At 34.3% G+C, this 21,786-nt stretch overlaps 1 protein-coding gene across 3 annotated transcripts in view; it reads right to left on the bottom strand.

Moving 5' to 3' along the window:
• HAT1 (histone acetyltransferase 1) overlaps window positions 1-21,786 on the bottom strand; it is a 39,794-nt gene that overhangs the window by 15,347 nt on the left and 2,661 nt on the right. For all 3 annotated transcript variants that reach the window (XM_086358217.1, XM_086358208.1, XM_086358227.1), the window contains exons 3-8: window positions 15,278-15,353; window positions 11,832-11,952; window positions 3,116-3,295; window positions 2,730-2,851; window positions 2,125-2,229; window positions 1,695-1,801 (exon numbers count right to left, since the gene is read on the bottom strand). In XM_086358217.1, the coding sequence (XP_086214343.1) occupies window positions 1,695-1,801; window positions 2,125-2,229; window positions 2,730-2,851; window positions 3,116-3,295; window positions 11,832-11,952; window positions 15,278-15,353 (711 nt within the window). The remainder of the gene's footprint in view (window positions 1-1,694; window positions 1,802-2,124; window positions 2,230-2,729; window positions 2,852-3,115; window positions 3,296-11,831; window positions 11,953-15,277; window positions 15,354-21,786) is intronic.

Here is a 21,786-nt window from a genome sequence, read left to right as displayed (position 1 = left end):
TTAAAAAAACACTCTTTTAACTCTTCATATTACAAAACATTTACAGATAAAATTCTAAAAAGCCATGTAACATATTCCAGTACTACAAGGAATATTTAAAGAACAGATTTAATTAACTCTTAATATACACTGATAGGTTAATAACACTGACATATAGCCCAGGATCAATTTTTACTGTCAAACGCAACTGTCTCTGCAATTCTGGAAGAAATAAATCATTGATTCTATATGTAAGGTCATATAACCAAGATGTGTTAAAACGCTGTATATCTTATGATACTGACATCCTCAAAAGGAAAATGGCACATGATATAAAGAACTGTTTCCCAGTATTTTACTTTTAAATGCTAAAAATAGGGAATTCTCTGGAGGTTCAATTGTTAGGACTCGACACTCTCACTGCCAGGGCCAAAGTTTGATACCTAGTCTGGGAAATAAGATCCTGCAAGTCACGAGGCATAATGTGCTAAAAAAAAAAGTGCTAAAAAAAGAAAATGGGTGGCAATTATACCACAAAAACTTATCCTGTAACATAGGCCATCAATGGTTAGGTTTTAATTTTTACTATATCTGGCTATATGTCAATTAAGCAAAAGGCCATCTCAATATAAGGAATATTCTGGGTTGCAAAGGGAAATCCAGACCCTGCAAAAGATCCAAAAGTTTTAAAAATATGCAAAATAATAGATCTAAACACAACTAAAACAACCAAAGAGAGAAAACAATCCTTTATTTAAAAAGACTGAGAATGGAAATCTAGGAGAAATATCTTAATGAGAAGAAATGTATCAGTCATTTTTAGTAATTTGCTAAGAAATGTTAACACTGAAAATAAAGGCCAATACCCAGTTTTCTAATTCAGAAGTCCTTTAACATGTTCAGCATTTTCTCTTTAGAGACTTCAGTTTGCAATGAATAAAGGCTACCATTATTGATGACTCTTCACTGAGATTTAAGAAATAAAATTCTTTATCTGCTAATTGGCGCTAAGTATCAAGGACTTTATAGGCTGGAGTAGACAGAAGAAAGTGGTTAAGAGGCTTCACAGAAACAACCCCTGCTGGCACATTACCCACTAGAGAAGACAAAGACTACTTATGGAAACCCTAATCTCCAGACTAAAATCACCAAAAAGTCTCTTCATGTAGTACCAAGTCCAAGCTCTATAAGTAAACAGAAGCTAAACAACTTTCAGCTTAGCTAAAAAGAAGTGTTACTGATTGTGTAAAGTTTCCATAATTTTACAAGTCACTAAGCTAGTGAAAGTGTCAATTTATAACTTTTGATATAAAGTAACTTTAGTAATTACTTCTTTATCTCCCAAGTTTCCAAATCATTTAACAGCAGCAATAAAGTTAGATGAAAAGATAAATCAACTTTATAAAATGCTTGAGAAATAGACTGAACAAATAGTCATACCATACTTGCAATATATATATATTTCTGACCAAGATTTCCCATTTTATATTCAGTTCATTATCCTCAATTTGTTCAACTAATTAAGCACTTCATACTCAGAGATGCAATCCAATTTCACAAAGGGTTTATGATTTAAAATGAAACTTAAGTCATCTCTAAACAGTTCCAAAAAGACCTCAGGAGACTGCTATTTAAAACAAAAGTTATTTCTGACAAAACCAAAATTAGTAAAGAAGAGATTTAGAAAAGCTCTTTCAGTAACAAAATTTACATACCTGTAATATCAAGAACAGAAGGAGATGCAATGTAGTATCTATGAACTGTTTCAAGAAGTTGAGCACCATGGCCTTGACCTTGAAATGGAGTCAATATCAGCATTTGACTATAGTAAAGAAATTATATTAAAATATTACAATCTGACCAGTTTACAGATTGCAAATCACTACAGTAATACAAACATTTTAAAGTTTGTGTAGTTTTTTTTCAATCCATCTTTAAGAATTCCAAAAACCACCGAGACACTCAAAATTGTAAACATTTAATCTTCCAAACGGTTTCAAAAGGAACAATGAAATAAATCAGTACACAGCCAATGAATAATGGTATTTTTTAAAACAAATCAACACTATTATAATAAGTATTAGAAACTTCAGCAGTTCCTTCTTCTGAAATAAAAGACAAGGCACGTGTTATACTGCCAATTACCTTACACGTGGCCGGGTTTTGTCTGGGTACACATAGTAATTATAGACTGTCATGTAGCCTACGGTCGCAAAGAGTGTAGCTCCATCCTTATTATACTTCTCAAATCTGCAGATAAAACAGAAAGCCAAGCAGGTCAATTACAGTCGCGCTCCCATGCAGTGTCCATTTTCTTTTCCATTCTCTGACTGAATTTTCAGTGTCAGCAAGCTACTCTGTGAGGGCCCAATGGGTACACCTGCTATGTTCTGAATATACAATTCACTTAATTGGTGTGCAGCAACTTGGATAAATCAGACCTCTTTACATCACTTCAGTGCACTTGCCTATTATAAAGATGAATAGGTGGCAAGTAAAAGAAAACACAGGCAAAGCTCATTTTACTGTTTAAGCCTACATTCAGAGCCCTAACGGACAACAGCATTTAATTCGGCTCTATTCTCAAGGTCTCCCAAAGCATAATGAAGGAAAACTCAAGCCTCATAAACAATAGTTTTTCTTTCCTGGGAAAAATATCATTATACTGTCCCAATAATTGGGCTGCCACAATTAAAATGCTGGCTTTGTGGAGGTAATAAGGTCTACTGTTGCTTTAGAACTGTACTTACACTAGAAAGTAGTGCCATCTTTCATCATCCACGTCAATAAAGCTAGCAGTTTCAATAAACCACATCAAAAAGGTCTGAAGCCTTTCATGATATTCTCGAAAGCCTCTACATGTCATGTCAGCCTAGGGAAAAAGCCAGGAAAAGTCAGGTGAAACTCATCACAGAGGTAAGTGAAAGTCTGCAGAACGCAAAACTATTCTGTGGGAAAATGTTTAGAAGTCTCAGATTAAGATGTGTACACAGACACACATACAAAACAGATCTTTGTTTTTAGTGCTGACAAAGACTTGTTTCCTGAAGTTAAAATAAATCAGTGAAAATAACACATCAAACAGAACACAGGTTTCAGGCAAATTAAGTAAGGGAGCATTTAGATCTATCTTTACCTTATAAATCTGAAAGGTAAAGTTTTCTCCTCCTGTTGGACTGAGAACAGAGTATGTGTGAAGTAAGGTTCCAAATGGCTTGAAATCAGCTTCTTTTTCCAGCAACGAAAGAAAATCATTTGTGTTTGTGCAAAATCCAGGTGGAATGATTTGTCTAATTTTCCCCTCAACATCATCTGCCTAAAGAATGGAGATTAAAGGACACACACAGAAATTAATAACTCTGACCTAGTCGAATATGCTTAGTTTTTTTGAAAGGGACAAAATTCACAAAACTTCAATTCACTGTTAAACTAAACAAGTGAACACATAGCAAATTGGGAAAGGATGAGTTTCATGTGTACAAGATTCTGCCACAAAAATGTGAGATGAACACAAGTATAACGCAGAAATAAAAAAGAGGAGGTGAGGCGGGGAGTCTGAAATCAACTGCAAGAATGAATACAACCCTACAGAAATCTCTAACATCATGTAGAGAAGGCTGACCACACCCCTTCAGGACAACTTGAACTGGCCAAAACGAAAGACTGCTTATTATTTTTATTAAGTTACATGTGTCAAGAAGAGTATATTATTCAAGACATGAAAGGATCTCCAGCAGTAGTGAGGTGAGGCTAGAGTCTGACCAAACAAACGGTAAGCATGAGCAAGCAGGTCATTAACTCCCTCACACCAAAACTCAAAATTAAGACTATTTAAAATATGCCCACTTAGGAAATACATAAATTATATGACTGGATATATTATCCACTCATCCTATAACGTGACACAATTTTTACAGAGTTGAATTTGTGACAGTAAAAAGAGACAAGCCTGGACAACAAAATTAAACTCAGAGATTAAAATTACCCTTGTTAAACAACCTCGATGAATGTTAAACTATCAGCTGAGCAGACTTCATAATCCTTTTCAAAACCCCAAAAGACCACTTGATTGAATACATTTACTACTTCTCTTTAACCATGAATATTTGATGAAGTCTTACAATAAAGTATTACTGCTTCTCACCAGGCAATAAAACTTAATGAATTGGTCTCAACTTAACAAAACCTTATCCCTCAATACAGTCCCTAAAAGCCTGACATTACATTCAACAAAATGAGCTTGCATTCTATTCAAACTTTTTCCTGAACAATGAGGCCAGGTTTTTACTTAATGGAGTTTGCCGTGAGTTCAGCTGTAATGTTTGTATTGTATCTATTTCCACAAGGACTGACACAAGAACACTTTGTGTTAACTTACTAAGCAGCTCTTTCATACCGTTTACATGCATGATGGGTATTAGTTCTAAACCAAGACCCTTGCTACTTAGCATTCAAAACAGGGAAATTAAGATGCTTAGGACAAAATGCACTACAAAAGGCTAATACAACATGCTACTAATTCCTGTCCTTTCAACCATCTTTTAACTAAGCAGAAGCAATGCACCTGCAGATGAATAGCACTTTATTATCACTCAGTTACATTTCAGGATAGAGAACCAGGGATGGAGTTTATTACAAACAAGTTTTATTTTCAATGCTCTGGTACACCAACATTTATATATAACTTGTTTATAGCTATAAAAAAGAGCTATTATTTTAAAATATAGCTCTTCAACATTTTACCCAACAGCTTATTTCTAACATGTACACCAGTCTGTACAATCCATTCATGCTCAAGGTTAAATGCACCACATTTGACAGAACTACTTTTGCTTATTTTTAAAGTACTATTTGATAAATATTTTCTCTTGAAACTGCTAACTAATATGAAGAGATGATCTTAAGCATATTTTCTAGAATTTGTACAATTTCAATAATTGTAAGAAGAAAGTGTAAGAATAAGGGATAAGTCTAATATGTCTGTTGTATGGCAACTAAAATCCAAAGTAGCAATGGGTAAAGGTAGTATTAATTCAAATTTTAAAAAGTCAAGAAACACTACTTTTAAATATTATAATCTATCAGTTTAAAAGAAAACACTTCAAGACACATACAGTATATATACTTTTAACTTTTAAAAATTTCCCCCAATGTCATGTCTTCTCAACAAGGCACTGCAAAGCATGATCAAATAACTTCACATATTCGGCACCAAATGTATTTCAAAGATTTCTTTGAAACTCTAAGTTTCAAGTGGCAGTTCTGGTGGACTATAGAGCAGCCCAAAGATTTGAGCTCAACAAAGTTGAAAGATAGTTAATGTTTAACTTTCAGCCTTCAAAGGATACCTATTTATTGTAATATCTTCAAATAAATATTTTGCTCTGGACAAGTTTATACATTATTTTAAGAACTTTTACAGAGGAATAAAAGGCCACGTTTAAAAATAAGTAATCTGTTAACATGTAATACACTACAGAAAATGTGTATCTATTATATAAAATACAAAACATAAAACTAACAGCTCTTCAAACTTGGAATTCAGAACTTTGTATCACTAAAGGAGAAATGTCTGCATTTCTTTATTAAATGGATTTTGCTTTAAGGAAAAAAAAAACAAATCCTGTAACTATCATATTTTACAGATCTACACTCTTTTCTAAAAGAATAAATTTATTTTAGTTCAGTTAAATATTCATCTATCATTCTGGATTACTGGCCAGGTAATAGTTTATCACTGGAGAAAATCCCCATATAATCTTTTTAAATTGAATGTAGAATTAAACGTTAACTGAAACTTACACAAGTTCCAACGCTTGTGGTTAAAGGTTTAATTCTATTTCTGAAGATCACTGAAAAATTCCCTATCTTCAAGAGTATTCTGGAGAAGGCAATGGCAACCCACTCCAGTACTCTTGCCTGGAAAATCCCATTGTCGGAGGAGCCTGGTAGGCTGGAGTCCATGGGGTCGCTAAGAGCACCACTGAGCAACTTCACTTTCACTTTTCACTTTCATGAATTGGAGAAGGAAATGGCAACCCACTCCAGTGTTCTTGCCTGGAGAATCCCAGGGACGGGGGAGCCTGGTGGGCTCCTGTCTATGGGGTCGCACAGAGTCAGACACGACTGAAGCGACTTAGCGGTAGCAGCAGCAAGAGTATTCTAAACTTTAATTTAAACTATATAGAAATACAGTTATGTGTGGTAAGTCACTCAATCACGTACAACTCTGTGCGACCCTGTGGACTGTGTAGCCCACCAGGCTTCTCTGTCATGGGATTCTCCAGGCAAGAACACTGGAATGAGTTGCCATGCCCTCCTCCAGGGGATCTTCCTGACCCAGGGATTGAACCCACATCTCTCATATCTCCTGCATTGGCTGGCAGGTTTTGTATCACTAGCGTCACCTGGGAAGCCCACAGTTATAGAAAGGATAAGAAATAAAGCTGATCAAGAATCTAGAGTACGGCATGATATGTTTAATTAATAAGGACATGCCTTACAAATTTTTTCCTAACAATTGGCAATGTCTTTTTAGTAAGGAAAGCATAAAGGTAACCCTTCTATTTAGGTCTTCTCTTAGGTGACTTAAGACGAAATATTTTAGATTGTATATTCTCTGACTATGGCCATTTCAACTTCCAGTGTTCTATACACTGTTACATATCTGATGTTTCCATGAAGCAATTTTTACATTTCCTCATCACTGCATAAAGCAATGTGCCTGAGACTTAACTGGCAGTCGGATAGAATTCGTACACATGTACTTAATACAGATTTAAAAAACAAATTACCTCTTTAGCCTCTTAACCTAAATAGCAGCATTTGTCTAAATTTGCCTGTGGTGCGTAATTTTTGAAATACCAATTTTGAAGGCATGTTAAGGCTTGGCTAAAGTTGCAGAGAGTTAACATTAGCTGTAATTCTAAGAATACCCAAGATATGCTGCAAAAACAAGCCAAAAAACTCCGTATCTATATAAACTTGCTCAATCTTACATTCACTGACAATATGCAAGCTGCAGAAATTTCAGTATTGTTGGAGAAATTAAGTAGAGAAAAACTGTGAGCACTTCCACTTTTTGAAAAACAAAGGTCACATTATGTTAATTTTACTGCATTAGTGCTTTGCAACCTAACTAAACTTACAATAGCTCAGTTGGTAAACAATCTGCCTGCAATGCAGGAGACCTGGGTAGGGAAGATGCCCTGGATAAGGAAATGGCAACCCACTCCAGCATTCTTGCCTGGAGAATCCCACAGGCAGAGGAGCCTGGCAGGCTACAGTCCATGGAGTTGCAAGAGTCGGACATGACTTAGCAACTCAACCACCACCACCAAACTCACAACGATGTTCCAAGATAAAGATCTAAACACGTAATTTTAAAGCTTTTTATGATATTTTATGACAGAATTTCTCATTAAGAATATTGTCACCATTATCAAAAAAGGAATGCAGTAGAATACATTAGGAAATATTATTAGTCTACAAAAGTATTTTTTTCACTTTCTCAAGATTAAATTTTTATACATACACAGGATTTTTCTATTAAAAAAGCCCTAAGGAATCCAGAAGATTAAAGAAATTTGCTCTCATCTACTCTCAAATTGAATCCAAATTAAAGAAAGACAAGGATAAAACAGATGACTGAAACTCACAGATAATACAAACTTTATCTATGTATTTCAACTTTCTCCAACAAACCCTTCCCTAAAATGTCAGCAATCAGCAAGACTGAACAATCTTTATTATACATTCTTCTACTAAAAAGCAATGAAATTACCTTAAGAGAGGGCTGGAGGTACTGATAAAAGCAATACCATAAGATGAACAAACCATCAGTGTCTGAATAATCAAGTTTATTATATTGCAAAATTAAAAATAATTACATTATCTTTAAAGATGATAGCTATGGAGATGTTCTATAGACATCTTACTTGTTACTAAAAAAATTTAGGTGTCGCCAGAGAGTTTGCAAAAGAAAAAGAATGGATGATGAAAGATTAATATGGCAAAATTTTAATACGCAAATAACTTCTAAGCAGATGTGCTCTGGTTTCTGACCATCTAAAAGGGTATATTTTTCACATGCAAAAATAATACTACAAAGCACCGTATCCATAAACTCAATTATGACATATTATAGTCTCAAACCTTATACATCTAATAACAGAAATCTTGGGTTTTTTCCACTTAAATCTACTTCTCCAATCGTCCCTATCTCAGGAATAGTACCACCACCACTGAAGCAATGGCATCCTCCTCATTGCTCTTTCCCTGAACAATCACAATTAACTCAGTAACAGGTGCTGCTGACCCTACCTCTGAGGAGGTGACTCACTGGAAAGAACACTGATGCTGGGAAAGACTGAAGGCAAAAGAGGAAGGGGGCAGCAGAGGATGAGATGGTTAGATAGCATCACCGACTCAATGGACATGAATCTGAGCAAACTCCTGGAGACAGTGAAGGACAGAGGAGCCTGGTGTGCTGCATTCCATGGGGGTCACAAAGAGTCAGACACAGCGATTGAACAACCACCAAAGAAATATCCTCAAGCAGGTAAATGCAGTGTTGCCCATAACACTGTAATGTTCTGGTCTCTCTTCTCTCACTCTTGCCCTCTACAGTGGGTTCTCTGCATAGCAGGCAGAATCATCTTTCAATATAAACACTATCAGATAACCCCCACCTACTTAAAACTTCCAAGGGCTTCAACTACTCTTTACTATCTCCTACCCTCCTTCTCTCATTACCACAATTTAACAACAGTGATCTTTCTGGACAACAAAAATGCCAAGAATGTTCTCATTTCAGGGCCTCTGCATAGGCTGATCCCTTCAGATAACCACATGACTGGCTATTCTTCATTCAGAAACCAGCAAAACGTTTCTTCATACATATTAATTTGTTTATTTAATATCTATTTGTTGACTGCTCCCCTTGGCAAGAATGTGTCATAAGAACAGTGACTTTGCTTTGTTTGCCATTATACCCCTGTGAAATGAACATTCTCACTGCGAATGGGAAAGAGCCACGCCTGTTCCCCCCACATCTGCTACCCATTCTTTTTTTACAAGGGGAAAAAGAGGTCTCTGCTTGAACATGTAATTTAAATAAATGATCTCTGACAATGAAGCAAATAAATAATCCTACAAAAAGACATTATAAAAGACTGATTCCTTACTCCTAGCACAGTACTTCTAAATGGAGAAACCTCGTTTTCAAGAATGGAACAATTAGAAGTCAATGCAAATACACAGCTATTTTCACTGCACAAAATATTTGAAAGATTTATCAATAACTAATTAATATTTCCTTCAGAAGAAATCAATTCAGCACTACCAGCTAGAACTTAAAAAGAAAAGAAACACAAAACACCAGTAAACTCCTCAAACAACACTGAATTATGTACAACACAAAGGAAAAAAAATACAATTTTTAATGTATTTTTAAGAGTATCTGGGCTTGAAAATTTAACAAATATTTGATTATAAAAAGCTCCATTTTAGTAAATTCTGTGTTAAATGCTAGTTTATCTAAGATTAAATCTTTTCAAGTATCAAATCACCACAACTACAGTATTAGTCAATGAGTCATTCTTATAGCTGCAAATTTTCAATAATATCTAAGGGACACAAACCACTAAAAAAAAAATATTAAGTGAAAGTTATATATATTTATCTAACAAGCTGAGTCATCTCAAATAGGGGTGGCAAATGAGAACCAAAAAAAGTTAGTGCTCAAAATATTTCTGACACTGAAGTTGAATAATGGACATAAGAGACTATTTCAGATTTCTTTTATGCTATATATCATTCACGTTTCCATTCCTTTAAGCTTACTAATACGGAATTTTTACCGATAAGGGGACTGTTTGCAAGAGGGAAGACTCTCACACTAGCAATAAACTGAGAGCTAATAGCATAAAAGTATGGGAGCAGGCAAATAAATAAAATATACACTGTGAAAAACAGAAATAAAACCTAACAAGCACAAAAGCCCAGGCCCATTTAGAACAGGTCATAAACAGTTCTAACATCTTTGAGGAGAATATTACTATATATTATGCATACTATGATAAGTGATTCTTTCCCATGTGCAATACAGATTATTTACTAGTTGTGTGACTTTGGACAAGTCCCTTACAATAAAATAAAACAAAAAAACAAACAAATAATAAAAAGGGGGCAAATCAACCAATCCCTGTAATGAGAGACGGTTTTAACAATAAAAGAGTGGAGCATGAGGCTGGGAAAAGACTTACATCAGGAATTAAAACTTAGTTAAAATTTTGAAAACGTTTGCTTCAATATCTTTAAATAGGAATGTCTAAGAACAGAACAAGTCTAAAATATACAATTTTTTGAAGGTTCCTTAAAGATTCACGTCTATCCAAACATGCCAAAGACACCCCCTTCCCAACATCTCCCAAAGTTTCAACCATTCCAAGATCAACTCAAGTCTAAAATCTCATCATCTATGTTATTCAATAAGGTACACGTGAGACTATGGGTATGACGTATCATGGGGCACAATTCCTTCCCACCCGTCAAACTAGAAAATAAGTTATTACTTCCAAAGAACAAAGGCAGGACAAGCATTGGATAAAAGTTATAGACTTTGCCATTCCAAAAGGGAGAAAATGGTAGGAAGAAATAAGTCACCAAATGATTTCAAAATCCAGTAGGTCAAATTCCATTGTTGTTGTACAGTCTCTAAGTCATGTCCGATTCTTTGCGACCCCATTGACTGTAGTCTGCCAGGCTCTTCTGTCCATGGCATTTCCCAGGCAAGAATACTGGAGTGGGTTGCCATTCCCTTCTCCAGAGGATATTCCTAACCCAGGGATCAAACCCACATCTCCTGCATTGGCAGGCGGACTCTTTACTGCTTAGCCACCCGGGAAGGCTCAAATTTCATCAGACTTAGGAATACTGTGGTCTATGACACTACCCTCTGAGCCCGAAGCTCCTCCTTCAAAATCATTCATCCTTTTTCTTGAAAGGTAGCACATGTTTGCAGATGAATAGTGTTATCAACCTGTTTCTTGCCTATTGGATTTTAGAAGTCCATTAGCCTTCCCGTATTCTGTCAGTCCAAACTGGCTATATTTCTGCTGATATGACACTCTGGAAAACTTTCTGGGTCATGTACGTATGCCATGAAAGTTCATGCCAATGGACAAGATGGTCCTCCACAGGTGCTCCCTGAATTTATATCACAGAATTCAATCCCTATTTCTGGCTTTGTTGAGATTACTGAGGAGATCAATGAGTCACACCTGTCTATTCAGCAAAACAAGATTATTTAGCCAAGATTACTATTGGCTTTCTCCCCAGAGCACACTTCCCCACCAAGGAATTTTCTAAATTTAGTGTCTTCACAACAGGCTGAGAATTTCCCAAATCAAGTCCTAGATCTTTTTTACTTAACAGTTCTCTCAATTTCTCTCTTTCTTCTTATACTTTAAGTGGCAAGAAAGCAGGCCACAGCTTCAATACTTTGTTCATAAAGCTCCTTAGCTCAATAACCAAGTTCATTTCTTACAAGTTTTCCTTTTCACATGAATATATGCTTAAAACAACAGAAACTAATTTAAAAAACCTAAAGTTGGTAAATGAAATAAAACTCTGATCAAAAAAGTGAGATTTTTACAGAAAAGGCTAAGGATCACAATCACAGGTTTAACTGGAATGACAGGCAGATAATCATCTCCATAATTAAATGTTAAATATGTGGTTTTAGAGCTGTAATATAACAGATTCTCTCCTCCCTCAAATCTTTAACATTTTATAATCTGTTTTAAACTCAATTAGGAAACAGTTAAAAATAAATTTATTTCTGTTCTTACCTCTACACAGTCAAAGTTCTCATCAACTTTAGATGCATATTCAACACGGAACATTGTTGATAGGCTACCAGCAATATAATATAACAAGATCTTCAGACCCTTGTAACCAAAAGCAGTTTCACTGAAAGGGGAAAAAAAGCAGTAATCTAAGACCCGAAAATGAACAGTCATTACAAAGTATTAACTCTACACAGAAACAGGTTTAACTTCATGCGTGGTTTCAAAATTTTAAACTATACTTACTAAAAACAACAACAAACCATACTGTAATGAAACTGTGCCTCAGCTGTCTGTCCTAGTTTATAAAGTAACAAAATAATAACACCTACCTTAGGGATGTTATATGGGTTATATAAATAAGTCAATACATATAAATTGCTCATAACATTCACTGGTACACTGTACAAGTGTACTACAGCTACTGTTGCTGCTTTTACTCTTGCTACTATTATGAGGTATTTCATATCAGAGACAAGTAATGTTAAACTGATTCCTGGTTAGGCAAGCAGTTAAGATGGAGCTATAGAGCCCAACTTGTAGTTCTCCCAACTTATAGCCCAAATCTCCCAACTTATCACTTGCATGTCCAACACAAACATCCAGAGCTGCTGAAAGTGCTAAGTGGTAGCACCTGACTACACCCCACTTAGGAACTCAGAAAGCACACGGGGAGCTGCTGCTATTTTCCCAACCTTGCTCCCTGCTATCCATCTATGCCTTTCTATTTCCTTAAAAAAAAAAAAAAAAAGTCTTCTAAAAAGATAATTCTAAAGTAGCCAGGCAAGTTCCCTGGTAGTCCAGTGGTTAAGACTCGGTACCTTCACTGCCATGACCCAGGTTCAATCCCTGTGTTGGGAACAACTATTACACCAAGTACATGGTGTAGCCCCCACAAAAAAGTCCAGAATAGGTAAATCAATGAAGACAGAAAGTAGATTAGTGACTATCCTGGGCTAGGGAGGGTATGGGAAAGAGGGAGCCACTGCTAACTGGTCACAATGGGAATTTTGGTGGAAATGACGAAAAGGTTCCAAAATTGGTTGTGGTGATGATTATTCAACTTTCAATATGCTAAAACCCACAGAATTATACACTTTAAAAAGATTATTGTATGATAAAGGGTTTTTTTTTTTTTTTAAGATGAATTCTGAAAGAATGCTAGAAAGAAGCAGTGTCATTTCCAGATTTCTGTCTAGGTTACCAAAACAAAATATAGGAAGTGTCCATTCCAGGACTCTGAAAATTATGTGTAATAGGAAAGAGTGGCAATGATACTAGGATTAAGATCAATGTAATGGTTCCCAAGATACAGTTACCATGATTATGTGACTCTCTTCCATCTACCTTAGAGGGGTGTGCACACCACTTTTAATGATGTGCAAAGTGAGTGTGCAAAATGCCACAAAGAAGCAGTACTACAAAACACTCTTTAAAGACAGAGATCCAAAAGAAAGCATTCTTATTTTTATGCTGTAATAAAACCTGTTTAAAATATAAGAGGCTCAAATTTTGGCATGAATCAATTATAAAATTCAGTTATTAATACTTAAAAGCACATAAAATACCTAATCTGATATATTCACAAGAAATTCTTCAAAATTTCTTCCAGGAAGAGACATTTGTCAATTTAAAAATATATTAAAAAAATTATGTCAAAAATGCTGAAATAATGCATAGGGAAAAGGGCAATACAGAAGAATATTTTAAATGTCAACTATGTCTAAACACCCTTTCCTACTAAGAAAAAAATCCATGGTTCCTTGAGGATATGGCCAATTCATTCTGCAGAACTAGTAAAGTACAGGGTGAATGTGCAACACTTGATTATCACAAAGTAAAGTGTCCTCAAAATGATGATGATATATCAAAAGGACTCAAAAGCCAGTTTGAAAGAGCCACTTGTTGAATCTGGGATAATCTGAGCATCAATATTAAAAACAGTAACAGACAATAACTCATTAAGTTAAAAAATCCTGAGTCTATTCTGATATAAACAAAAATATGTAAGGGGAAGAAGACACACTCTCTTTTACAGCGGAATGCAAACTAATAACTGCTGAAATGTGGTAGCGTTAGAAAATCGCCCTTTTACAACCATAGTAAAATACTAACAATCATTAACAGATTTAAAACTATTGAATGAAAGTTTGATGGGAAACAGGGTATTTTCACTCTCAAGAGTATCTCCTCACAGGTTACATATAAATAACAAAGAAAAAACCCTACAGTGGTGAAACCTTGCAGATACCTCCAAACTTAATGACCCAAGGTAACCAACAATGGGACAAACTGACATCATGGACATTCTGACATGACACATTGAGAAGGGCAGATTCAACTTCTGCTGTGGTACTATAAATATATGCATTATCTGAATTTAATCATGAATAAACAATCAAACTAGTCCAAAATGAAGGTTTACAAAACTAGCCCTATTCTCTACAAAAATAATGACATGGAAAATAAAGTCTGTGGAACTGTTCCAGTCGAAAGGGACTAAAGAAAGGTAACAACTAAAAGCAATACATGATTCTAGACTGGATCAAGGATGAGGAATTACTGACTTTATTGAATATACACAAAAGAATTACTGGGAATCAATTGGCAAAGTTTGAAATGTGGATTATATTTTAGAAAATATATCAATGTTAGATTTCCTGAGTTTGGATAATTTTACCACAATACTGTCCTTGTTTTTAGAAAATACATACTAAAGAGTTTAGGAGTAAGAGAAGATATATCTGCAACCAACTCTCAAATGGCTCAACAATAATCTACAATATACGTGTATGAGAATGATTAAAGCTAATATAGCTAAATGTTAATAACTGATGTATGTAAAGGATGTACAGAATATTATTCTTGAAACTTACTGCAAAGTTGATATTTTCTTCAAAATCAAAAGGTAATGGACTACTCTAATAATGTAATGAAGGCATTAGAAATTTAAAAAATTATGCTGAACATCCCAGGACATATCTTCAAACTTGCTTCTGAAAATAAATTTCTCTTAATTGTTTATTTATTTCTCATAGAAAAAAACTTGAGCTTTCTAGTGTTGGGGGAGTGTTTTCTAGAAGCAGTATAGCAAAATCGTGCAAAACAAGTAGTTATGAATATGGGCTCTACAGTTTGACTGAATCTGAATTTCAGTCATTCATATGTTCCTAGGCAACTATCCAACCCCGCCAATGTTAATGTTACACATGATGATACCACTGCTAAGATTATGCAAATTAAATATCATACTGTACCTACAGTATAGCACTAAATGATAGGTATTATACAGTAGATTGGTGTCTCAATATAAAACATGCCATTCTAATATATTTTAAAAGAAACATGAAAAATAATAGGAAAGAAAATAAATTGATTTCTAAATTAAAAAAAAAAAAAAAAACGTGTTTTCCCTACTAATTTGACAAATATCTTACTAAGTTACTTACTCATCCCCAAAGAGTTGATGGGTATACTCAGGAAAGAAAGTTCTAATGTCATTCTCAAGATCTTCAGGAAAACGAACTGTTTAAAAGAATAAAAAATATAGAGATATTAAAGGTGATAGGTATTTCCACTTTGAGAATCTCATTATAACCAGGATACAGCCAACAAATTTTTTTTTACTTAAAAATGTCACTTTTCCATTATATGATTTACACTGGATTCTCATGTGACAACAATAAAAATCAGAATGTTACTTTTGAGTGCTTCAGCATCAAAACCCTACTGAGTCTAAGAATTAGTAACCTAGGTATGACACAGGCATCTAATTTAGTTTTTATTTTTCTGTTATGTTTGTACACAGTGCAAAGAGTAAAAGAGAATAAAACCAAAGAGAGGCACACTGAGATGAACAAAGCTAGTACAAAGGAAACAAAAACAAAGTGCTATAGGAAACATTCTGAGAACAAGAATAATCTGAGTTTGATGAAGCTCATATCATCACATCATTCTTTATGACTGCAAGATGATGATGATGTTTATGTTGTTGCTAGCTTTTTTTCCTTTTGCTTGTCACTGCAGGACTTCTCTGGTGGTCCAGTGGTTAAGAATCTGCCTGCAAATGCAGGGGACATAGGTTCAATCCCTGGTCCATGAAGATTCCACATGCCAAGGGGCAACTAAGCAGGTGTGCTGCAACTACTGAATCCTCGTCCTGCAAATACTGAAACCTGCCCTAGGGTCTGTCTGTGCTCTGCAACAAGAGAAGCCACCTCAAAGAGAAGCCCACGCACTGCAGCTAGGGAGTAGCCCTCACTTGCCACAACTAAAGAAAGCCCACATGCAGCAATGAAGAGCCAGAGCAACCTAAATAAATAAATTTTTTAAATGTATCATAAAGCACAAAACCTGAAAATGCAATCTAAGTTGTATTCAGGCAAAGAAAGCATTAAATGGCATAAAAGAACAATCTCTTCATAGTCATTAAGGTGAATTCTTTTAAGGAACAACTATATCTATCTAATACTTTAAAAACTATTCAGAGTGGGAATGGTAAAGTGGGAAGGCCATGAGAAATGTGCACAAAGACTACAAAAATTGACTTTCACCTCAGGAGAAAAACAGACCAAGCTCACCTACAAACAATAATGTAAGAATATTTAAAGATAACATAAAATAGTCTTCATAGAAACAAAATACACTGTGGTACTGAAATAAAAGGATGATTCAATATCTAAAAATAAAAAAATAATTTAATATTTATGTATTACATTGTATATAAGACATTATCAAAATTATTTCCATGTAAACTGAAATGGCCCTCAATATACTCTAATGTGTATATCTGAATAAAAAATTTTGAAAATTGAAAAACACTTTTCAATGTACAAGCCAGGATTTGAGATTTATTGGAGAATTACTATAATCATCTTCATTAATTTAAGTGAAAGGAATGACCACTATCATTTTTTAACAGTGTTCTGAAAGTGCTAGAAAATGCAAATTGGAAAGAGAACAAAATAAGAGGCATATTTATAAAAAAAGGAAGTGAATAAAAAACTAAGAAAATCAGCTGAAACCACTCTCCAAAAACAGTAGAAGAATCCAGTAAGATTATCTGTTTTAAAATACATTAAAAAAATAACAAATATATTAAAAACACTTCAATTAAAAATTAGGCAAAAGATTTGAACAGATAGTTCTACAAAAAAGATACACAGTGACAATAAGCACATGAAAAGATCCTCAATATCAGTCATTAGGGAAATGCAAATAAAAACTGCAATAAGATATCATTTCACATATTCTAGGATTGGCTATATATAAAATTAATTAAGTGCTGACAAGAATGTAGTAAAAGTGGAACTCTTATACATTGCTGGTGGGAATGTAAAATGGTGTATCCACTGTGGAAAATAATTTGGCAGTTACTCAAAAAGATAAACAAAGATTTATTATATGACCCAGCATTCTCTTCCTAGCTATACAGTCAAAAGAACTGAAAACAAGGATAACACAATTCTATCTTGATGCTCACAGCAGCATTATTCACAATTACCAAAAAGTGGAAACAACCTAAGTGTTCATCAGCAGATGACTAAATAAAACAAAGTGTGGCATCGAGTGGAATATTACTCAGCCATTAACAGGAGTGGAGCTCTGACACATGGTACAACATGAAACATCTGATGAGTAAATAAGGTGAAAATATGCTAAGTGAAATAAGCCAGACAGAAAAGGATAAATATTCCACTTAAACAAAATATCTAAAATGGGTAATTCATACAGACAGAAAGTAGATTAGAGGTTACCAGGAGCTGGAGGGAAAGGTGAATGCAGATTTACCGCTTAACAGGTATAGAGTTTGTCTGGTATAATAAAAAAAGATTCACTTTTTTCTATAGTAACCCACCCCCAGAGCACTGGATCCCTGTGGGAAAAGTACGCCTGTCAATCTCTCACACACAGAGTGAAAATAGCTTATTAATGGAGAAGAATCTTGGGATAAACTTAGTGGAATTATTGGTATGCAGTCAAGAGTTAAAGTTATCCCACGTGTCTATCAGTATGTTCTGATAAACGTTTCTCCAAAGAACGGGGGAAGGGAAAAGAGGGAGACAGAAAGAAAGGCTGGTTTGAGGGAAGCAAATTATTGCTACTGATGGTAGGAATTAGATTGCCCAAATAACCCAGTCAACTTTAGTTATGTCAAATATGTGTAGAATATATGTAAACGGGATCTTGATGTGGTAAAATATATATATATTAAAAATTACTTTCCATCATTCTCCTACACACAATAAAGATAAATACAACAGAAGAGAAGATGCCACTTCATAATAGCAGTAAAATAGATGAAATCCCTAGGAATAAACAATAAGAAATGTTTATCATCTATACATAAACTTTAAAACTCTACAGTTAGACAAAAAAACAGGCCTTAATAAATAGAAAGATATGCTTGCTATTAGTAAGGAAGACTCAATAATGTAAGGACACTACTTTTCCCCATATTAAACTTAAATTTTAGTAGGATCTCAATTTAAAAAAATTAACAAAACATCTCTTTGGAACTTAGTAAAATGTTCATTAGAAGAAAAAACATTACAGAAACTGAAAGAGTAAATGAGTGGGATCTAGTCACACCGTATACTAATCGTATTTATTGTAACAGTACACTAATGGCTCAAGGGGAACAAAAGGCCTCAAAGTACACCCAAGAATATATATGATACTTTAGTGTGATTAAAAAAAGAAATTGTAATTGTTTAAGAGACAACAAACTGGCAGGCAGATAATTGCCTAAACCATCTGGAAAAGTATAAAACTGGATTCCTACTCTATGCCTTATCAAGGTAAAGATTCAAAGGTTCAATTAAAAAAGAAAAAAATTTAAAAACTATTAAAATAAACAATATATAAACATTTTCATAATCTTAGAGAAGGAAGGCCCTTTTTATAAGACACAATGAAAACTCACAAAAGAAAAAGAAATTTCCCTAGATAAAAAGTTTTAACTTCTACATAACAAAAGTCAAAACAGGTGTCAAAGTATTTGCAAAATATGACAAAAGGAGGGTTGGTTCTTTTAAATATAAAGGATATACTTCTCTTAGAATTAAAAATCAATTTTAATTATCAAATCAAAACAGTCAAAAACACAGTGAAAAAGAAAAATCTCACTAAACAGTAAGTTAGTAAGGATGTGGAGAAACTGCAACTTTTGTGCACTGTTGGTGGGTATGTAAAATGGAGTCGTAATAATCATTATGGAAATTATGGAGGTTCCCCAAAGAATTAAAAATATAATTACTATATGATCCAGCAATCCCACTTCTGGATACATATCCAAAAGAACTTGAAACTGATCTCAAAGAGACAGTTGCACATCCCTATTCACAGCAGCATTATTCAAATAGCCAAGAGAAGGAAGCAACTTAAGTATCTATCAACAGATGAATGGATAAATAAAATGTGGTATGTATATATATGTCTATAAATATATAATGTAATGTATATATTATATATAATGTAAACATAAATACTATAATTTTATAATCATTACATGTAATATATAATATTAAATATAACAATATTATAATGTTTATATTATCTATAATATATATACATATATATGTAATGTAATATTATCCTGTCTTAAAAGGAAGGAATTTCTGCCAAGTGCTACAACATGGATGAATCTTGAGGATACTATGCTAAAAGAGATAAGCCAGTCACAAGACAACAAATACTGTATGCCTGCATTTATATGAGGTATCTAAAGCAGTCAAATTTTAAAACAGTAGAAAGGTATTAGCAAAGGGCCAGTGAGAGGGGGGAAAATAAGGAGTTCTTTCTTTAATGAATACAGTTTCAATTTTACAAAATGAGAAAGTTCTGGAGACTAGTTGCACAACAATGAGAGTATACTAAATACCATAGAACTGTACACTTCAAAAACCAGTAAATTTTAAGTTATGCATTTCTCACAACAATTGCAAGCAGAAATAAGAAGCTACCTTTCACACATCACAGAGGCAAGGTGTTTTTGGTTTTTTCAAAAATGATAATACGCAACACTGATCAGGGTAGAGGTAAAAGGACTATCTCAAATGTGAGACTGTAGCAGTATAAGCACACATACTCTTTCTAGAAGGCAATTTAACAACAGCTACTAAAGTAGAATATGTTTGTAACCCTTTGATCTAGCACAGTAGTTCTTAAACAGAGACAATTTTACACACCATCCTTAGGAGGTATGGCAGTGTTGGAAGACATTTCTGGTTGTCACAACTGGAGAATGTTACTGGCATCTAGTTATCAGACCAAGAGTGCTGCTAAACATACTACAAAGTACAAAATAACAAAGAATCCTTTTGTTGTTTAGTTGCTAAGTTGTTCCGACTCTTTTGTGACTTCATGGACTGTAGCCCCGTCCATGGGATTTCCCAGGCAAAAATATTGGCTGCTGTTACGTCGCTTCAGTCATGTCCAACTCTTTGGACTGCAGCCCACAAGGCTCCTCTGTCCATGGGATTCTCCAGGCAAGAATACTGGAGTGGGCTGCCACTTCCTCCTCTAGGGGATCTTCCAGACCCAGGGATAGAACCCGTGTCTCTAATGTCTCCTGCACTGGCAAATGGGTTCTTTACCACTAGTGTCACCTGGGATGGGCTGCCATTTCCTAACAATTACCTACCTAACCCAAAATGTTAACAGTGTTGAAAATGAAAAACTCTGATCCAGCATTTTAACTTCTAGCCACACATTCTACAGATCACTCACACCAGTGGGTACAAATGTACACAAGGGTATTTACTAGAGAATCACTTTTAATAGTAAAAAAGGAGAAGCAAATCTCACAATATAGAGTAAGTTTTAAAAAGTTATGATACAGTCATACTGAATTACATAATTTAAAAGAATGAAGTACATCTATATATAGTTATAAACAATGATACTCAAGTTATTGTTAAGCTAAATAACAAAACAGCCTTACAAAAGGATCCTGGTTTTAAAGAAATAATGTATGTACAAGAAAAAATAAAAACTTTGATCAGTATTATCCTTTTAATGAGGTGTCAGGACACAAGTATCTTCTTTATCACCTTCTCTGTATTTGTTATGTTTGTACTGTTTAATTATAGCTAACATTTACTGTGACTAAATCAAGTTTTTCAAGCACTTTACTTGTATTTAACCTCATAATTGATTCACTACAAATAATATTGATTCCATTTTAAAGATGAAAAATCTAAGGAATGGAAAGTGATGAGACCAGAACTCATTAGCACATAATTATTTTTTAAACAGCCTTATTTAGTTATAAATTTACATTCCATAAACTCAATTGTTTTAAGAGTATAATTTTAAGATTTTTAGTACATTTAGACTTGTGTACTGCTACCACAATCTAATTTTAAAATACTGCCATTACCCAAAAGAAATCTAATTTGCAGTCATTCTCTGTTGCCACCCTCAGACCCAGGTGACCACTAACTTTCTGTTTCTGTGCATATGCTTTTTCTGAACACTCATACAAATGGAATCATACAGGATGTCTGGTTTCTTTCACTTTAGAATGTTTTTGAGGTTCACCTATGTTGTAGCATGTATCGACCCTTCACTCCTTCTTAATGTCAAATAGTATCCCATCACATGGATATACCACACTTTCTTTAACCATTTACCAGCTGACTGGTATCTAGGTTATATCCTTTGGCTATTGTGAATAATATTCCTGTGAACATTCACGTACAAGTTTTTGGATGGACAAACGTTTTAAATTCTCTTGGGTAGATGTCTAGGAGTTGAACTGTTAAGTCATATAGCAAATATATGTTTACTCTTTAAGATCCTGCCAAACTGCTTCCCAAAGTAATTGCAAAACTGTTTCCCAAAGTAATTGCATCATTTTATGCTCCCACCAGGAATATATGAGTGTGTTTCCACATTCTCACCAACACTTATTTTCTATTATTTTTATAAGCAAAAAGGTAAAGGTAAATGTTTT

The sequence above is a fragment of the Bos grunniens genome, chromosome 2 (genome assembly GCF_055505025.1).
Source record: "Bos grunniens cultivar Pamir isolate PY7600 chromosome 2, Bosgru_T2T1.0, whole genome shotgun sequence".
In the NCBI taxonomy this organism is placed as follows: domain Eukaryota; kingdom Metazoa; phylum Chordata; class Mammalia; order Artiodactyla; family Bovidae; genus Bos; species Bos grunniens.
The sequence above is the reverse complement of the archived record's forward strand: the minus strand, read 5'-3'. Positions and strand labels throughout refer to the sequence as shown.